General features: G+C 40.3%; 1 protein-coding gene across 4 annotated transcripts in view; it reads right to left on the reverse strand.

Annotated features, from left to right (window-relative positions):
• Positions 1-211: 211 nt before the first annotated feature.
• Positions 212-17079, reverse strand: part of LOC118362888 (arfaptin-1-like) — a 35191-nt gene continuing 18323 nt past the window's right edge. For all 4 annotated transcript variants that reach the window (XM_035743601.2, XM_035743599.1, XM_035743600.2 and 1 more), the window contains 6 exons: positions 13466-13565; positions 8265-8377; positions 7232-7453; positions 5640-5797; positions 5129-5303; positions 212-2501 (listed from right to left, as the gene is read on the reverse strand). In XM_035743601.2, the coding sequence (XP_035599494.1) occupies positions 2346-2501; positions 5129-5303; positions 5640-5797; positions 7232-7453; positions 8265-8377; positions 13466-13565 (924 nt within the window). In that variant the 3' untranslated portion in view covers positions 212-2345. The remainder of the gene's footprint in view (positions 2502-5128; positions 5304-5639; positions 5798-7231; positions 7454-8264; positions 8378-13465; positions 13566-17079) is intronic.

Here is a 17079-nt window from a genome sequence, read left to right on the forward strand (position 1 = left end):
TTAGGTTCTTAAAAAGGTGACACCAGAAAATATCTTTATTTATATACTGTAGCTAAGCCTTCTCATTACCAGTCACTGGTGGAAGCACCACATGAAGCTACATCATCCAAATCTGTACACACATCATACAAAGGCACAGAATGCAAAGACATTGTGAAAATATAAAATGCCTGCGCTCGATTATTGCAAACATACAAAAACACCAAAAGGAGCCATTTATGAAAACATTTTATTATTTTCCCCCAAAAGACATTGCACAACATTCAGAAACCTGTTTTTGAACTCAACATCTGTAAATCAGCATGAGAAAAATGCCCCATGGCTTCATTCATATACCCTATAATATATGTAAGATAAAAGAGGAAATTACAAATATATATATTTATCTATGCTTACATCATGTCATTGAACAACAGATTGATGTACAATACACACACGCTGTTGTACAGCAGGAACGGTACAAGTAGAAGACAGGAACCCCAGTGGGCAAAAGTGGTTGCAATACCGTCATTATGATGTCTTTTGTGAACATTATGGTCAGGTTCTAAAGGGAAGGTGTTCAGATATAATTTTACCAGAACCAAAATATGGCGTCACAAAAAAAGAGGTCTTCACCTGGTTGTCATCTGGCTATCTTAACATTTCAACAACCAGAATATATCATTATGAAATCCCATGCCATATTTTGCCCGCAGGGACGAGACAGCTGGCTAGAATACCTGTGGTCCTTTCGAAGGAAATAACTATAGTATTCAGAAAATAACTATTCAAAAGGTTAGAAGCTCAAGAAAAGGATGCTGGTCTTTCCTATGTACAAGAAGTTTTTCCAAGTCCACTTTCATTTAGGTTTCATCTCATATACACAGTTCTTACACAAGTGTTTTTTTTGTCTCATAGTACATAAATGTGCGATATTATATACTTGAGAGGATAACGTTTTAAAAAGTGACTGCAATTGGGAAGTCAAGGGAATCACCCTATTTCACTGTCACATTATGCTGTTTGCGCCATTAACTAGCATAGAGATTGTCGTTGTACAATGCCAAGACTGAACTTTTGTTGCTCTGATTCCAAAATGCAAATATTTACGTTCTCATTTAGCATATAGGTTAGTTTTAAAGCAGATAAGTCTCACTCTTTAATTAGCAGCTAAATCGCTAGCAGTTTACTCATATTTACCCCCCTTAAATGCAGCAAAAAGGATTCAACTCACACGTTGAGGTAATAGTGAAATGGAACAATTGAGTGGTTTATGTTGGTTTGGAGTGTATGTAATATAGGTATGTTTGGTCCATTCTTTATCCATCTACTGCTATATGGTCCTGAAGCTGGCAGTGTGAGGGGTCTGTGTTTAGCTGAAACACCAGACAGAGCGAGAGAGTTGTACAGACATAAAACAAGGCACATCAAGTTCACGTGGTAAGGCTGGTCCTTCAATTTCTCTGGAATTACAAAATGTTCAATTCAATAATTAATATTGTCCATCATATACCCATGATTAAAGTCAAACACAAATGGTTAACACTACTTGAACATCATTACTGCAACATAATAGCACCATAAACACGACATTGACACTTCTTATAAAATGCCCAGCGGCGCTATTCATTACAGTACAATGACAAACAGTGAAAACCAACCATCTAATCTACGCTATCGAATTCCAAGGCTGCGGTAATCCATTTCCTACAGTCATACACTGGGTATAACAGGTGTCACACAAGCTTATGATACATCATGTAAATTTAATGATGCCTATCATTAGTGTTACTTCATCAATGGGTGGGCAAACTTTTACAACAAGTGGAGATAAATTATCCTACTGGATGCAGAGCCAAATAGAGGATGGACATTTTGTCCCCAAAATGTCTCTGCGGTATCGAGCTACAACATTAATAAGCTGGAGTAAAAAGGCCATACACTTTTCAAAATGTATTTAACATCTCCGTGCTTCTCACTAGATTTGTCAAATCAACCCCAAAAAGTGAATTTCCCATGATTCGAAAAGAACTGCAACAGTTCCAAGTAAAAAAGGGAACGAGAGAAAGAGTGCCACTTCACGATTAGAACAACGGTCAATGGATTTCCTTGTTCAGGAAGAACAAGAGAAAATAGTAGAAAACAGAACTTACAGTTTATCAACCAAGAGATTGACAAATATTTTAGTTTTTTTATTAATTCTTTGTCTTTGTTGCTTTGCCTAAAAACCTTTTACAATCCTGAAGAAAAGTGGGAGGAACAGAGGCAGACAAGGAGCGGAGAGCGTTTCCTGTTGCTTCACAGTAATTCTGGAGCCTCTCCAGACCAAACCACAGTGGATTTTTTGGGAGGGGTGGGTCGGTTGATTAGTGCTCCTCCAGCCAAGATGGCGTATCCCCGCCGGGCATTTTCAACTTGATGTGGAACTGCTTGAGCGTCTGATCCAGCTGCTGCTGGTTTCCTGCATAGTATGCCGCGATGGCATTGTGGAAGAGGATCAGCTGGTTGTGCAACACTTTCACCTGGGAAAGGGGGCGGAGAAAGAACAGAGAGGACATGAGCACTCACACCAGAGTAAACAAACACATACTCAAATTTAATGACTGTTGAAGAACTGTGTAATGGACAAGTTTGTTTTGATACAGCAAATATCCCAGCAGACTTTAAGACTTTTTAGAGATTTGGCCAACCTGGTCTCAGAACATTTTGTATTATTCTGTACGTAAATCAGAGCACTCCATTTAATATGACATGTCACATACGGTATGTATTAATTTGTGGCTGTCCATTACCCATTTCGTATGATATGTTACGAATTACAATTTTCATTTTTACCTTAAGTAACCATACCAAACGTAATATCTTACAATTTGAGTGTCCCGGATTTGGTTTTACTATGTTAGGTCTAGTCAATGAGACCAGGCCGACTTGGCAGTAATGATGAATATTTTCCTGAAGATGTATCTAGTTTTAATAGTGGGAATAATTCATATTTATTCAGAGAATCCCAAAAAATAATGCAAAAATTGAAGATGCACATTTAAAACCAAGATATGGTCACTGTGCCAGGGTTCACCCTAAATAAGAAGGGCTCTGCACCACGTTGTCGGCTTGGCTGCGCCACTATGTAAAGATTTCAGAGCAAATTAAACTGATATTTAGTAATGATAGTTACTTTATCTTTGATCGCCAATGACATTGTGAATCAGGCCGTTCATAAATTCAGAGCATTACCATGTTCCTCAATTAATTCAGCACATTTCAGCAGTAGGCTCTCGACACAGTTCGCACTCAGGACGCACCCTGAGTATAGTGTTATCGAATCATACAAACTTTAACAATCAAACAAAAGTAAAATGACCAAACTTGCTAAGCTTGCTAGATAACCTTCAACAAATGACAGAAAATCTAATTTGGCAAAAGCAAGTTGATTCAACAGATCATCTCCCCATTATCCATGAGCTGAAGAGTGGACATTGTTTAAATATTAAAGTATTTTAACAAGGACCAACCCTGTTAAAAAAATATCCATATCTCCTCTCATATTTTTTGTTGATCACACATTCTCAACCGAAGCTTTCATATCGTAAGCAAGCACGAGACAGTGCAGAGAAGCGGGGGGAAATGTAATAGCGGTATTTTGACACACACAGGCAAGAGACGTGCTTTGACAATACAATCTATGAATTACAGAATAACGTTAGGAATTTTCATGCGAGACAGGTGTCAGGATTTAGGTTTCAGTGGGAATGAATAGATAAATAGCCTAGGCTCTAGGTGAATATATAATTTCCCCTCATGCCTCTGAATTGTTAGCAGACTTAATGTCTGTGACAGAGATGCCCATGTAGTAAATTGGGCATATTCCTATAACATTTATGACTGTCTGAAGAGTCACAATGACAGCTCAAAGCAGCACTCATTTTATAGGCTATACTGTGCTGTTTATTAACTGCATTCGGGTTGCATGTGCGGTCCGGCAGTGTCAATTAGGCATGTGCTTTGAATTTATGATGACTTTGTGTGAAAAAATACGCCAGGCTAAAGGAAGCTTCCATGCGACAACCTGCTTGGATAATGTGATATTTTATTTTCGGCTAATCTGCCGATGCGCATGTAGTGTATTTTAACCTCTTTCAGCTAGGGGGCACTATTTTTATGTTTGGAAAAATAACATTCCCAAAGTAAACGGCCTATTTCTCAGGCCCAGATGCTAGAATATGCATATAATTGACAGATTAGGATAGAAAACTCTAAAGTTTCCAAAACTGTCAAAATATTGTCTGTGAGCATAACAGAACTAATATTGCAGGCGAAAATCTGAGGAAAATCAAACCAGGAAGTGGCTTCTATTTTTTTTCTATTTTTTCTATGTTCCATAGCCTGCCTTTGCTGCATTTAAAGGGATATCAATCAGATTCCTTTTCCTATTGCTTCCTCAAGGTATCAACAGTCTTCAGATATAGTTTCAGGCTTTTATTTTGAAAAATGAGCGAGAAAGATAACATCACATCAGTGGATAAGCTGGGTGTTCGCATATGAGTTTTGCTTGCGCAACAGAGTGGGGCAGCCTTTGTCTCTCCCTCTCCTACTGAAAAAGAGTCGCGGTTGATATATTATCGATTATACTGTACATTTTAAAAACAACCTTAGGATTGATTATAAAAAACATTACGTATACTATTTGGAATTTTCGTCTGCGTTGTCGTGACTGCTCGAGCCTGTGGATTTCTGAACATAACGCACCAAACAAATGGAGGTATTTTGGATATAAAAATAATCTTTATGGAACAAATGGAACATTTATTATGTAACTGGGAGTCTCGTGAGTGAAAACATCCGAAGATCAAAGGTAAGCGATTCATTTTATTGCTTTTCTGATTTTCGTGACCAAGCTACTTTGATGCTAGGTGTTCATAATGTTGTCTAGTGAGCGATAAACTTACACAAACGCTTGGATTGCTTTCGCTGTAAAGCATATTTTCAAAATCTGACACGACTGAAACAAAAAGATAAGCCGTGTTTTGCTATATTGCACTTGTGATTTCATGAATATAAATATTTTTAGTAAAAAAAATGTAATGTGGCGCTCTGCAATTCTGCAGTTGTTGATGAAAATGATCCCAGCAAAAACTAGCTTCTGAAGTACCTTGTTCTCTTCCAGGAATTTGAGCTTGACGGAGACGTCGTTGCGCATCTTCTCATACTTCTCGCGGTGGATCTGGAACTGTTGCTGGGAGTGTTCTATCTTGGGCAGCGTGGTGGCATCCCGCGGGCCCAGGTTCAATTCCTCCAGGTCTGTGCGGTACGCGTCGAACTCAACTCTACAGGGGGTGTCAAAAACCAGACGAAAGTCAACTACATACTCTTTCTTTTCACTTGCCAACGGTCAACATTTTTCCAGACAAGGAGGAGTTGGTTATACAACACAAACAGATCTGGGACCAAGCTAGGGGTAGTAACACGACCAACAGTCAAACAAAATCCTACAAAACATTGATGAACCCCCCCAAAACTAACTTGGACATGGCAATTTCCTAAACTGAGTCAATTTCAGAAAATGACTAGGAATAACGTATGCTGTCAAAATGTTCAAAAAGAGGATGCACATCAATCAGCGAGTAACAGTAAAACAATTTAAACTGATATTCTCATATTACCTGGCAATTTCATACTGTTTGATGTTAATCATAGTGTCCTCAATTGTTTTGTCCACCAGTGTGTTCACACTGGCAATGAAGAAGTTGATTGCTCCCAATAGGGTCTCCCCATTTTTGGACAAAAGTTTTTGAGTGTCAGCATTGTAGCCAAACTCCTCCTGAAAGACAAGATTGCATCACACACTTTTTAGACAATTCAATAAGATAACTACCATAGAACAATTGTATTATCTGAGCAAGCATAGTATCGTTGAATATGATCAAAATACTAATTAATGGATTAATGGATATTGAGTGACCTCTCAATCAAATAAAATTGTATTTGTCACATGCGCCGAATTACAACAGGTGTAGACCATACCGTGAAATGCTTACTTACAAGCCCTTAACCAACAATGCAGTTAAGAAAACAAATGTTAAAAAGTAACAAAATTAACATAATAAAAAGAGCAGCTGTAAAATACACTGCTCAAAAAATAAAAATAACACATACTAGATCTGAATGAATTAAATATTCTTATTAAATACTTTTTTCTTTACATAGTTGAATGTGCTGACAACAAAATCACAAATTATCAACGGAAATCCAATTTATCAACCCATGGAGGTCTGGATTTCGAGTCACACTCAAAATTAAAAAGTGGAAAACCACACTACAGGCTGATCCAACTTTGATGTAATGTCCTTAAAACAAGTCAAAATGAGGCTCAGTAGTGTGTGTGGCCTCCACGTGCCTGTATGACCTCCCTACAACGCCTGGGCATGCTCCTGATGTGGCGGATGGTCTCCTGAGGGATCTCCTCCCAGACCTGGACTAAAGCATCCACCAACTCCTGGACAGTCTGTGGTGCAACGTGGCGTTGGTGGATGGAGCGAGACATGATGTCCCAGATGTGCTCAATTGGATTCAGGTCTGGGGAACGGGCGGGCCAGTGCATAGCATCAATGCCTTCCTCTTGCAGGAACTGCTGACACACTCCAGCCACATGAGGTCTAGCATTGTCTTGCATTAGGAGGAAATCAGGGCCAACCGCACCAGCATATGGTCTCACAACGACGTCTCCAGACTCCAGTGCTCAGTGTGAACCTGCTTTCATCTGTGAAGAGCACAAGGCGCCAGTGGCGAATTTGCCAATCTTGGTGTTCTCTGGCAAATGCCAAACGTCCTGCACGGTGAACCCACTCAGAATCATCCGCACTGAGGCAACCTGAAGCAGCTCAAGTAAAAAAGAAAAGGGAGAAAATCACTGACTGATCTGACAGGTGAAAGGAAAATAGTGGAAACCTATCCAGTTCTTTCACCTAGCTATCAGGGGTTATGGGGAACAAAAAGTGAGGAAAGGAAGTCATTTCAGAGTATTGACAAAGAACCAGCGACAGAAATGGCCATCCTTACAAGGTATGCCCCAAACCACAGATCTAGGAAGAGGTTACTTTACCCCCAATCCTCACCTTACATTAACATTACGGGCATAAAGAATTTAGAAAAATCCTGTATCAGTGGTTAGTGTCAACTACTTCAACCTGCTTCAGGTTCCTCAGTAAGGTCAAAGTAAAAAAATAAAAAATAATAAAAAGTGTGTCTGACTCACATGGAGCTCCGGCGACTTGAGGCCAAGGTCAGCGAAGGCGTCACCCAGCTGCCGCTGAGTCTGCATCATCTGGGTGAGCTGGTTGGCCAGAGTCTGGGTCAGCTTGACCACGTGCTCGTACTTGCGCTTGTTGTCACGCAGCACTTCAATCTGCCCCTCCAGCTCCGGGTCCACCGTCCGTGAGCCGCGGCCCAGCTTCTCCGACAAGATCTGCCTGGTGCACTGCGGGGAGAGAAGTGTTAGCATTCCTAATGTAACTGACCAAAGGAATGGAACAATTTAGCATTAGCATTCTAAAATAACAGACCTTGTGTTTCAAACAAGTTAGCGTTAGCATATATTATCCCAGTGTAACTGACCTGGGGTTTCGAACGACTTAGTGTTAGCATCGTTAGCATCCGAGAGTAGCTGATCTTGGTTTCAAATGAGTTAGCACTAACATTGTTAGCATTGAGAACCCAACATCAGATACAGTCAGAATCCTAGTGTAACCAACCCCAGGTATCAAACCCAGGTCATCGACTTGTCTCAAGACCATGTTAGCCCTCCAAGCTAAAGCCTGTGTGTTGGCTCTGGGAGCAGACAGATTTTATTTAACGGTTATCTAAAGCTGTGATCACATTCAAGGCAATATCTTTAAATGGATATTAAAAATATGTATGTAGTGTTGTGTATTATCACTGAGAAACAGTTTTGCTGCATCCCTTTTCTTTCATTCTTTTGTAAGTGTACAATAAAGCAGGGGAGCCATCAGTAAACATTCACAGCACAATGGGGAATAATGGACAGATGAGATCATAGGTAGCTGACCAATCCAACTATGGCTATGAAAAGCTGTGTGTGTGTGTTTAGATGCCAGCTGCAGATGCCAGCCAGTTTGAAAAATGAAAGAAAGGGGGTAGTTTACCTGTCCAAGTCGGAAATGGATTGTGGGAGGGAGGGACTAAGGAGATAGAGGTGTGAAAAAGCAAGGTTGAGAATATGTGAGTGAGAGAAGGGGGGGGGGGCAGTAGGTGCTGGTGGCAAGTATTACTTTGTACGTGTTGATGCTCCACTTCCTCACTAGGTCCAGTTTCTCCATGGCCGGGTTCTTCAAGTCATCTGCCAGGACCACCGGCCCGCTATGTGGCTGCCCTTGCATAGTGCCTGAAGAGAAAGGCGACTGTCATGAATGTTGAGAGAGGCTGTATCTGTTAGCTTGGAGCTCTAGTAAGATATCATAAAGTGTTAAGAGAATATAAAAAATAGATGTGAAACTATGGTGAATCAATCATAGGATTGATTTGCAATTTCAAGTAGTGTCAGACTGGAACATGGACACACTGAGTCAAAGTTAGATGCCGACTATGATACTTTTGACAATTATCCTCTTCAGCTAAAATACCACAAGAATGATTCTCTTCAGCTAAAATACCACAGGTATATACACGTTTACCTGCAGGGGAAATACAAGCAACTGCAAGGAGTTTAATTTAGAGTAGAAGGGACAACCTGCAAGGAACTACGGGAGCCCAGTGACGCAAGGAGGATACAGGAGTTAAGCAGGGATGCTGATTAAAACTCGGGTGAATCTGTGGAAGGCTTGGTTGGTCCTAGCAAGTGTGTGTTTGTGAAATGTTGAAACAAGACAAGGACCCTTACAGCCAGCTATGGGAGAAATGCAGACAACCGTCAGAATTAGTTGCCAGTAGCCTAACCTCAGCTGTTACGAACCAGAGACCACCGTCAAGTTCAGGTAGTCACATCCTTCACAGCTAGAAGCCAAAGGTGAAATTGAACAAATAGGGAGAGAGAGGGGAAGGACGCGAAGACAGAAGTTGAAAGACATGGGCGATGGATTTTGAAGGAATGACAGAACCTTGATAAAAAGAGGGAGCCAGGGAGAAAATCCCAACCAGAAAGAAGAGAGGGAGCAGAAAGCAGGTCCGCATTTCTCATCTCTGTTGCTGTAGGTATCTTTCTGTATCTCAGTCTGACTATCGCTGATGGGCCGCGCCAGGCGGCTAACCAAGGCCGAGCTGGGAGCTACAGGTGCCACGGGAGACGTGGGCTGGCTTGCCGACAATGGAAACAGCAGGCAACAGTGGCGATTGATTAGTAAGTCAATTCATCAACACCCCCCTATCTAGAGCTGTCAAATGGAACCTCCCATGGGTCCTCCTTGGATGTTCCTTTAAAATGGTACTATAAATGTGGCAGCACACCACTAAGACCAAATAAGGGGTGTAATCTGGAGATGACAGGCACATAACAGTACCACTGGACTAAAATGGGATCCAATGGGTTCAGTGACGCAACTAGGTTCATATTGTACCAAGTAAAAACTCCTAGAGCAATTGGCCTACCTGACATCACATTGGACAATGTACTATACCTGCACCTTGATATTTGGTTTGATGTTACTTCTCAGTGAAAACTCCATGGGATAAGCCTATGCTCAACTTTTAATGAAAAGCATTGGGATGTTGCTGTAAAGTGACAGTGTTCCATCATCATGGCCTTACTGTCTTCATAGACTTGCCTTTGGATGCGTTTATGGGTTAGCCAGTTGAGATGTGACAGATCAGGTTGGGGCCTGTATTCATAGTGTCTCAGAGTAGGAGTGCTGATCTAAGATAAGTTTAGCCTTTTAGATCATAAGGAATGAGATATCATACAGACAGATCCTAGATCAGCACGCTTAGATCAGACACTTTGTGCATACTGGCCCAGGTCAGGAACATTCTCAGCGTGTTGATGTGTCCTCATGAACACCACATACCCACAAAACACACAGACAGGCAGGTATACAACAAACAGCAGAGTTCAAAGTTGGTTTGACCCAATGCCGCCTTGCTGCTGATGACTGGGTGTTAAAGCACATGCTAAGTATGTGGCTACTATCAACCAACACTACTGTATGCTACCATATCTGCTTGTACACATTTTTTGTCAATTAACCTCCCTGCGCACGGAACCCGCTAGCGGGCTGAAATTCCACAACATACGGCGATCGCTACATAAAGAGTCATATTAACTTCTTGCGACTAGGTGGCGCTATTACATTTTTTGGATGAAAAACGTTCCCACTTTTAACTAGATATTTTGAACAACTTTTCGTGATGACTATGCATATAATTGACAGCTTTGGAAAGAAAACACTCTGACGTTTCCAAAACTGCAAAGATATAGTCTGTGAGTGCAACAGAACTGATGTTACAGGCAAAACCCAGATAAAAATCCAATCAGGAAGTGCCGCATTTTTTAAAACCGCCTCATGCCAATGACTCCTTATATGGCTGTGAATGAGCTACAAATGAGCTTACGTTTTCCACGCATTCCCCAAAAGGATTTACTGCGAAAGAATACGATGCAATTATCTGAGCATAGAGTCCCATAAAAATAAATTAACCAGCACAGGCGTAACATAATCACAAACTGCATTAAAATAAATTGTTTACCTTTGACGATCTTCGTCTGTTTGCAATGCCAATGCTCATTGTTACACAATTAATTATTTTGTTTGATAAAATACGTTTTTATAGCCTAACACGAAACATTTTGAACCGCTTGTGTCGTGAATTCTGACTCATTCCATTTGACGACACATTCCAGGTAAATAACCCACACAGAACGTGACTTTTCCAGTCATGTTTGGTTTCACTGCAATCAACTAGTTTGTTTGTAACACAATCAAACCTGATGGGCCATTTCGCGGGATGTATTGACTGAAAGAAACCGATTTGAAGACAACAAGTCATGACATCACTGTGTACCGATGATTTCCCCGCTGTTTCGTTGATTGACTGTCTTTTAACCCAATGACCACGGATCGTCTAGAAATCTAGCTGGGTAGATGGCCAATGAGCTGAGCTAAACGGCAATACGCCATGTTTATGTGTTGCAAGACCAACCCATGTAGTAAGCTCCGGCGTAAAGTGAGTCATTCGCTATTGAAGTTTCATACCGGAAGGAGAAGCACATATTACGCACTGCATTGTTTGGTAAACGCGCAGATTCAGCTGTTTATATATCAATCATTATGGCGACTAAGTCAGGGAAAGCTAAATCTAAGTCAAGATATACAGATGTACACACAATTTTAGAATAAATTGATTGGGAAGGTGAGACAGAGATTGTTGTAGGACGCTTCATTCAGCGATTGTGGAGGAATATTTTTTGAACGGGTGAGGACATCGTTTTGAACTGGTAAGTTCTTATCATGCTAATGCAGCGCAATTAGCATGCTGGCCTTCTAGGTAGAGTTCCTCTGTCCAGTGTGTGTACTTTTGCCTATCTTTTCTTTTTATTGGCCAGTCTGAGATATAGATTTTCCTTGCAACTCTGCCTAGAAGGCCAGCATCCCGGAGTCGCCTCTACACTGTTGACGTTGAGACTGGTGTTTTGCAGCTACTATTTAATTAGCCTTTTAAAATTATAAACTTGGATTAGCTAACACAACGTACCATTGGAAGTGATGGTTGCTGATAACGGGCCTCTGTATGCCTATGTAGATATTCCATAAAAATATTTTTTTTAAATCTGCCGTTACCAGCTACAAAAAAATATCTATATATATCTATATACACACACACACACAGAGAGAGTAGAAGTCGGAAGTTTACATACACCTTAGACAAATACATTTAAACTCAGTTTTCACAATTCATGACATTTAATCCTAGTCAAAACTTCCCTGTCTTAGGTCAGTTAGGATCACCACTTTATTTTAAGAATGTGAAATGTCAGATTAATAGTAAAGAGAATGATTTCAGCTTTTATTTCTTTCATCACATTCCTAATGGGTCAGAAGTTTACATACATTCAATTAGTATTTGGTAGCATTGCCTTTACATTGTTTAACTTGGGTCAAATGTTTCATGTAGCCTTCCACAAGCTTTCCACAATAAGTTGGGTGAATTTTTGGCCCATTCCTCCTGACAGAGCTGGTGTCACGGAGTCAGGTTTGGAGGCCTACTTGCTCGCACACGCTTTTTTCAGTTCTGCCAACAAATGTTCTATAGGATTGCGGTCAGGGCTTTGTGATGGCCACTCCAATACCTTGACTGTGTTGTCCTTAAGCCATTTTGCCACAACTTTGGAAGTATGCGTGGGGTCATTGTCCATTTGAAAGATCCGTTTGCGACCAAGCTTTAACATCCTGACTGATGTCTTGAGATGTTGCTTCAATATATTCACGTAATTTTCTATCCTCATGATGCCATCTATTTTGTGAAGTGCACCAGTCCCTCCTGCAGCAAAGCACCCCACAACATGATGATGCCACCCCCATGCTTCCATGTTGGGATGGGGTTCTTCAGCTTGCAAGCCTCCGCCTTTTTCCTCCAAACATAACGATGGTCATTATGGCCAAACAGTTCTATTTTTTTTTCATCAGACCATTGGACATTTCTCCAAAAAGTACAATATTTGTCCTCAGGTGCAGTTGCAAACAGTAGTCTGGATTTTTATGGTGGTTTTGGAGCAGTGGCTTCTTCCTTGCTGACCGGCCTTTCAGGTTGTGTCGATATAGGACTCGTTTTACTGTGGATATAGATAATTTTGTACCCGTTTCCTCCAGCATCTTCACAAGGTCCTTTGCTGTTGTACTGGGATTGATTTGCACTTTTCGCACCAAAGTACGTTCATTTCTAAGAAACAGAATGAGTCTCCTTCCTGAGTGGTATGACGGCTGCGTGGTCCCATGGGGTTTATACTTGCGTACTATTGTTTGTACAGTCGAGTGTGGTACCTTCAGGCATTTGGAAACTGCTCCCAAGGGTGAACCAGACTTGGAGGTCTACCATTTTCTTCCCCTGAGGTCTTGGGTGATTTCTTTTGATTTTCCCATGTCATGCAAAGAGGCACTGGGTTTGAAGGTAGGCCTTGAAATACATCCCCAGGTATACCTCCAATTGACTCAAATTATGCAAATTAGCCTATCAGAAGCTTTTAAAGCCATGACATTTTTCTGGAATTTTCCAAGCTGTTTAAAGGCACAGTCAATTTAGTGTATGTAAATTTCCCACCTCAACTGTATATATTTATGGGATTGGAAATGATGCAGACAATTACTGATGGAAGCCACAATCTGCAATATTAAAGCTTATCTACCTTCCCCCCAAAAATAACAAACATTTAAAGAAAGTGTACTAGGTACTCTAGAAAAGGAAAAACCCTGCACTCATTGGATACAGTCTTTACATAAAATTTGCTGCTGCTGCATGCCATTTCTTGGTAGTCTGGTTACAGTACCTTTGTATGGTCCTGATTCAATGATGCCCTCCATCATCGAGGCAAAGTTGCCGGAGCTGATATGGCTTTCTGACAGGTTCAGGTCACCGTAAGAAGGGTCCTAAAGTCAAGGAGGAAAAATGCATCGGTCAGAGGATAGGTGTTCACATTGAATAATACCCCAGTGGTGTAAAGTACTTAAGGAAAGCTATTTTGAAGTACTAAAGTCATTTTTTTGCGGTATATATAATTATATAAAACTTTTACTTCACTACAGTCCTAAAGAAAATTCTGTACTTTTTACTCCATATATTTTTCCCTGACACCCAAAAGTATTCGTTACATTTTGCAGGACAGAAAATGTATCCAGAGGACATCCCTGGTCATCCCTAGTCACTCAACACAAATTATTTGTTTGTAAATTATGGCTAAATGTTAGTGTGACCCTGTCTATTACAAAATAAAATAATACATTTAAAATTGTGCCGTCTGGTTTGCCTAATATGCGGAATTTTAAATTATTCATACTTTTACTTTTGATACTTAAGTATATTTAAAAACTAATACTTTTACTCAAGTAGTATTTTACTGGGGCATTTTATATTAAAAAACGGTATCTTTACTTTTACTCAAGTATGAAAATCAAATACTTTTTCCACCACAGGAATTCGCTCATGAGTTTGACGCATTCTCACGGTTTACAGAAACTGAACAAATGCAGAATTGAAATGATCAAAAATGTGCCCATACACAGACAACATCAAAAGTGTCAAGACTGTCACAAAATGTAACTTCAATCATCACTAAAGATGAAAAATACTCCTTACAACTGAAGGACTTCAAGAAATAAGTGTCCTGCACAGGTTTTATGAGCATAGATTTTCCCTTTAAGTACATTCTGCTTGCTTCCTCTCAATCACCACAAATCACACCAGTCAACACAAAACTATTGGCTGATGTCCAGTGTAAGAGATCCAGTTGCAACCATCAGGCAACACATTGGAATTTACGTTAAAGGGAGATGACAATGAGCATGAATCCTAAACATCATGACAATGTACTATAAATACCATGATTCGTATGAGGACATATTAAAAGGACATCTTCCTTTATTTTTATACTTGGCTCTAGTTTGTCACTTACCCAAAATGTAATTATGGGGCTAGGAGAAAACCATCTACGGGTTTGTTTCAAAATCCACTGCCAACTTAACTTTCGCCACTACTGACAGGGGAAAAAAAAAAAAAGTGTAAGCTCAAGCTCCCGATGTTCAGAATGTGTGGCCCAAACACCTCAAACCAAGGAGGTACACTAAGGAATGGTAAACAGTTGGGTGAGCAGAGACTCAAACCCACATTGCCTTGGGGGCGTATGGTCCCAAGTCGGGAGCGTTACTGCTGTGCCAGACTCCGGCAGAGATTTGTAACTATCATTATGGGAAATATAGCATTACTGCTTGCCCCTTATTACATCATATAGCCTAACAAAGTACTGCATTATCCCTAAACATAAATTAGAAAACAAGACCCCAATGGGGCGATGTTCTGTGTGCTTACAATGGTCACAAAATCTTTACTGTCAGTGGCAAAGAAAGGATCGCTGGGATTTGAAAAGCATGTGACCAATTTTCACAATGTCGGTCTTGACATTTATGCAAATACCATGTACCATCAGTTTTTCTGCATTTTCTAAATGTGGATTAGTATGACATTCATCAATCAATAAAGAATAAACATGGGCCTAGATAGAGAGCGCATTGCCATCTATGTAGGAATTCTTCAAATGTTGTCTTTAAAGTACATTGTGGACCATCCACCAGTAGCTAAACAGCAGCAACAATACCACATGGACAAGAATAGGCCTATGGTTTGATCCATTACATACGTAGGATTACATGTGTACCGGTTAGGCTTGGGTGGTATACCGTATACTCGGGTATTTTGAAATGGCCACAGGATGGTTTTTCAATACATTTTAATATTTGTAGCTACTTTAAGTAAATACCTGCAGTCAACTTGTGCAATATGTTAGGAGATGAAGCAGATCGCATTCTTCATTTCACCGATCGCATTCTTCATTTCACCGATCGCATTATTTTACATAGTTTACCATAGTTCCCCAGAACAGTTGAGCCGGTCACGTGTTTGTAAATAGTACAATGGGAGAAAGCAGAAGGCGAGTCCAGCTTTGTATTGTCAGGGGTCGCGTTTTATATTGAAAGTCAACTGTTTTTTTTGCTTCAATAGAGTGATCAGGGACATGCAACTATAGTTTTCCTTCACAGAAAATACACTGAACAATTTTTTGAAATGCAACAGATGAAGATTTGACTGAGAAACAGTTCAAAAGGAAAATCAGTCAAGTGAAATAAATCCATTTGCCTCATTCAGCGCGATCCATCTCCTTCACATCAAGTTGATCAGGCTGTAGATTGTGGCATGTTGTCCCACGCCTTTTTAATGATTGTGCAAGGTTGCTGGATATTGGCGGGAACTGGAAAATGCTGCCGTACACATCAATCCAGAGCATCCCAAACATGATCAATTGGTTACATGTCTATTGAGTATTAAGTCCATGGAATAAGACATTTTCAGCTTCCAGGGATTGTGTTCAGATCCCTACGACATTATCATGCTGAAACATGAGGTGATGGTGGCGGATGAATGGCACGAAAACAGCTGCAGCATCTCGTCATAGTATCTCTGTGCATTAAAATTGCCATCAATAAAATGCAATTGTGTTTGTGATCCATAGCATGATGTCATCTGGCCAGGACAGTTGAAATCGGGATTTATCTGTGGAGAACACACTTTTCCAGTGTGCATCAAAGGTGAGCATTTGCCCACTGAAGTTGGTTACAACACCAAAATGCAGTCAGGTCAAAACACTGGTGAGGACGATGAGGGTCTGCGGTTGTGAACATACTGCCACATTCTCAAAAACAACATTGGAGGCGGCTTATAGTAGAGAAATTAACATTACATGTTCTGGCAAAAGCTGGTGGACATTCCTGCAGTCAGCAAGCCAATTGCATGCTCCCTCAATTTGAGACATATGTGTGACAAAATTGCTTAATAAAAATCAGGGATGTTCTATTTCATTTCATGAAACATTGGACAAACTTTACATGATGTGTTTATACATTTGTTCAGTCGTACACATTCGGCAGAGAATAGCTGCATTGTCATCAGATGACAATAGAAGTGCAACGCTATTAGGCTGGCAGCCACACAGGTAAATTTGCTTATTTTTTGCAAAAACAATGCATGGCCATCATATTTCTAATGTTGATCATGAAAAGAATGTAGCCAGCTACATTTCCTAATGTTTCGCTTAAAGTTAATCTTGAATTTTACTGGAGAAATGTAGGTTAGCTACACCAAGAATAGTACCGAAGAAAAGCGCTGTCTGCTTATAGAATGCCCATTTGTAAATTCGCATCTGAGTGGAGAAGTACAACTGAAGAACAAAATTAGATGTGTTTACAAAACACAGCAAGAAATATATGGGTTTGATTTGAAATCAAGAATTCTGCATTAACTAGTAAGTTAACACAACCCCTAAAGTTTATCTCAGTGAGTTACTGAATTATGGGGCATCATATTGTGCCATGTTCGCAAAGTTTGAGAAGTCAA

Source organism: Oncorhynchus keta, chromosome 29 (assembly GCF_023373465.1).
Source record: "Oncorhynchus keta strain PuntledgeMale-10-30-2019 chromosome 29, Oket_V2, whole genome shotgun sequence".
Lineage (NCBI taxonomy): Eukaryota > Metazoa > Chordata > Actinopteri > Salmoniformes > Salmonidae > Oncorhynchus > Oncorhynchus keta.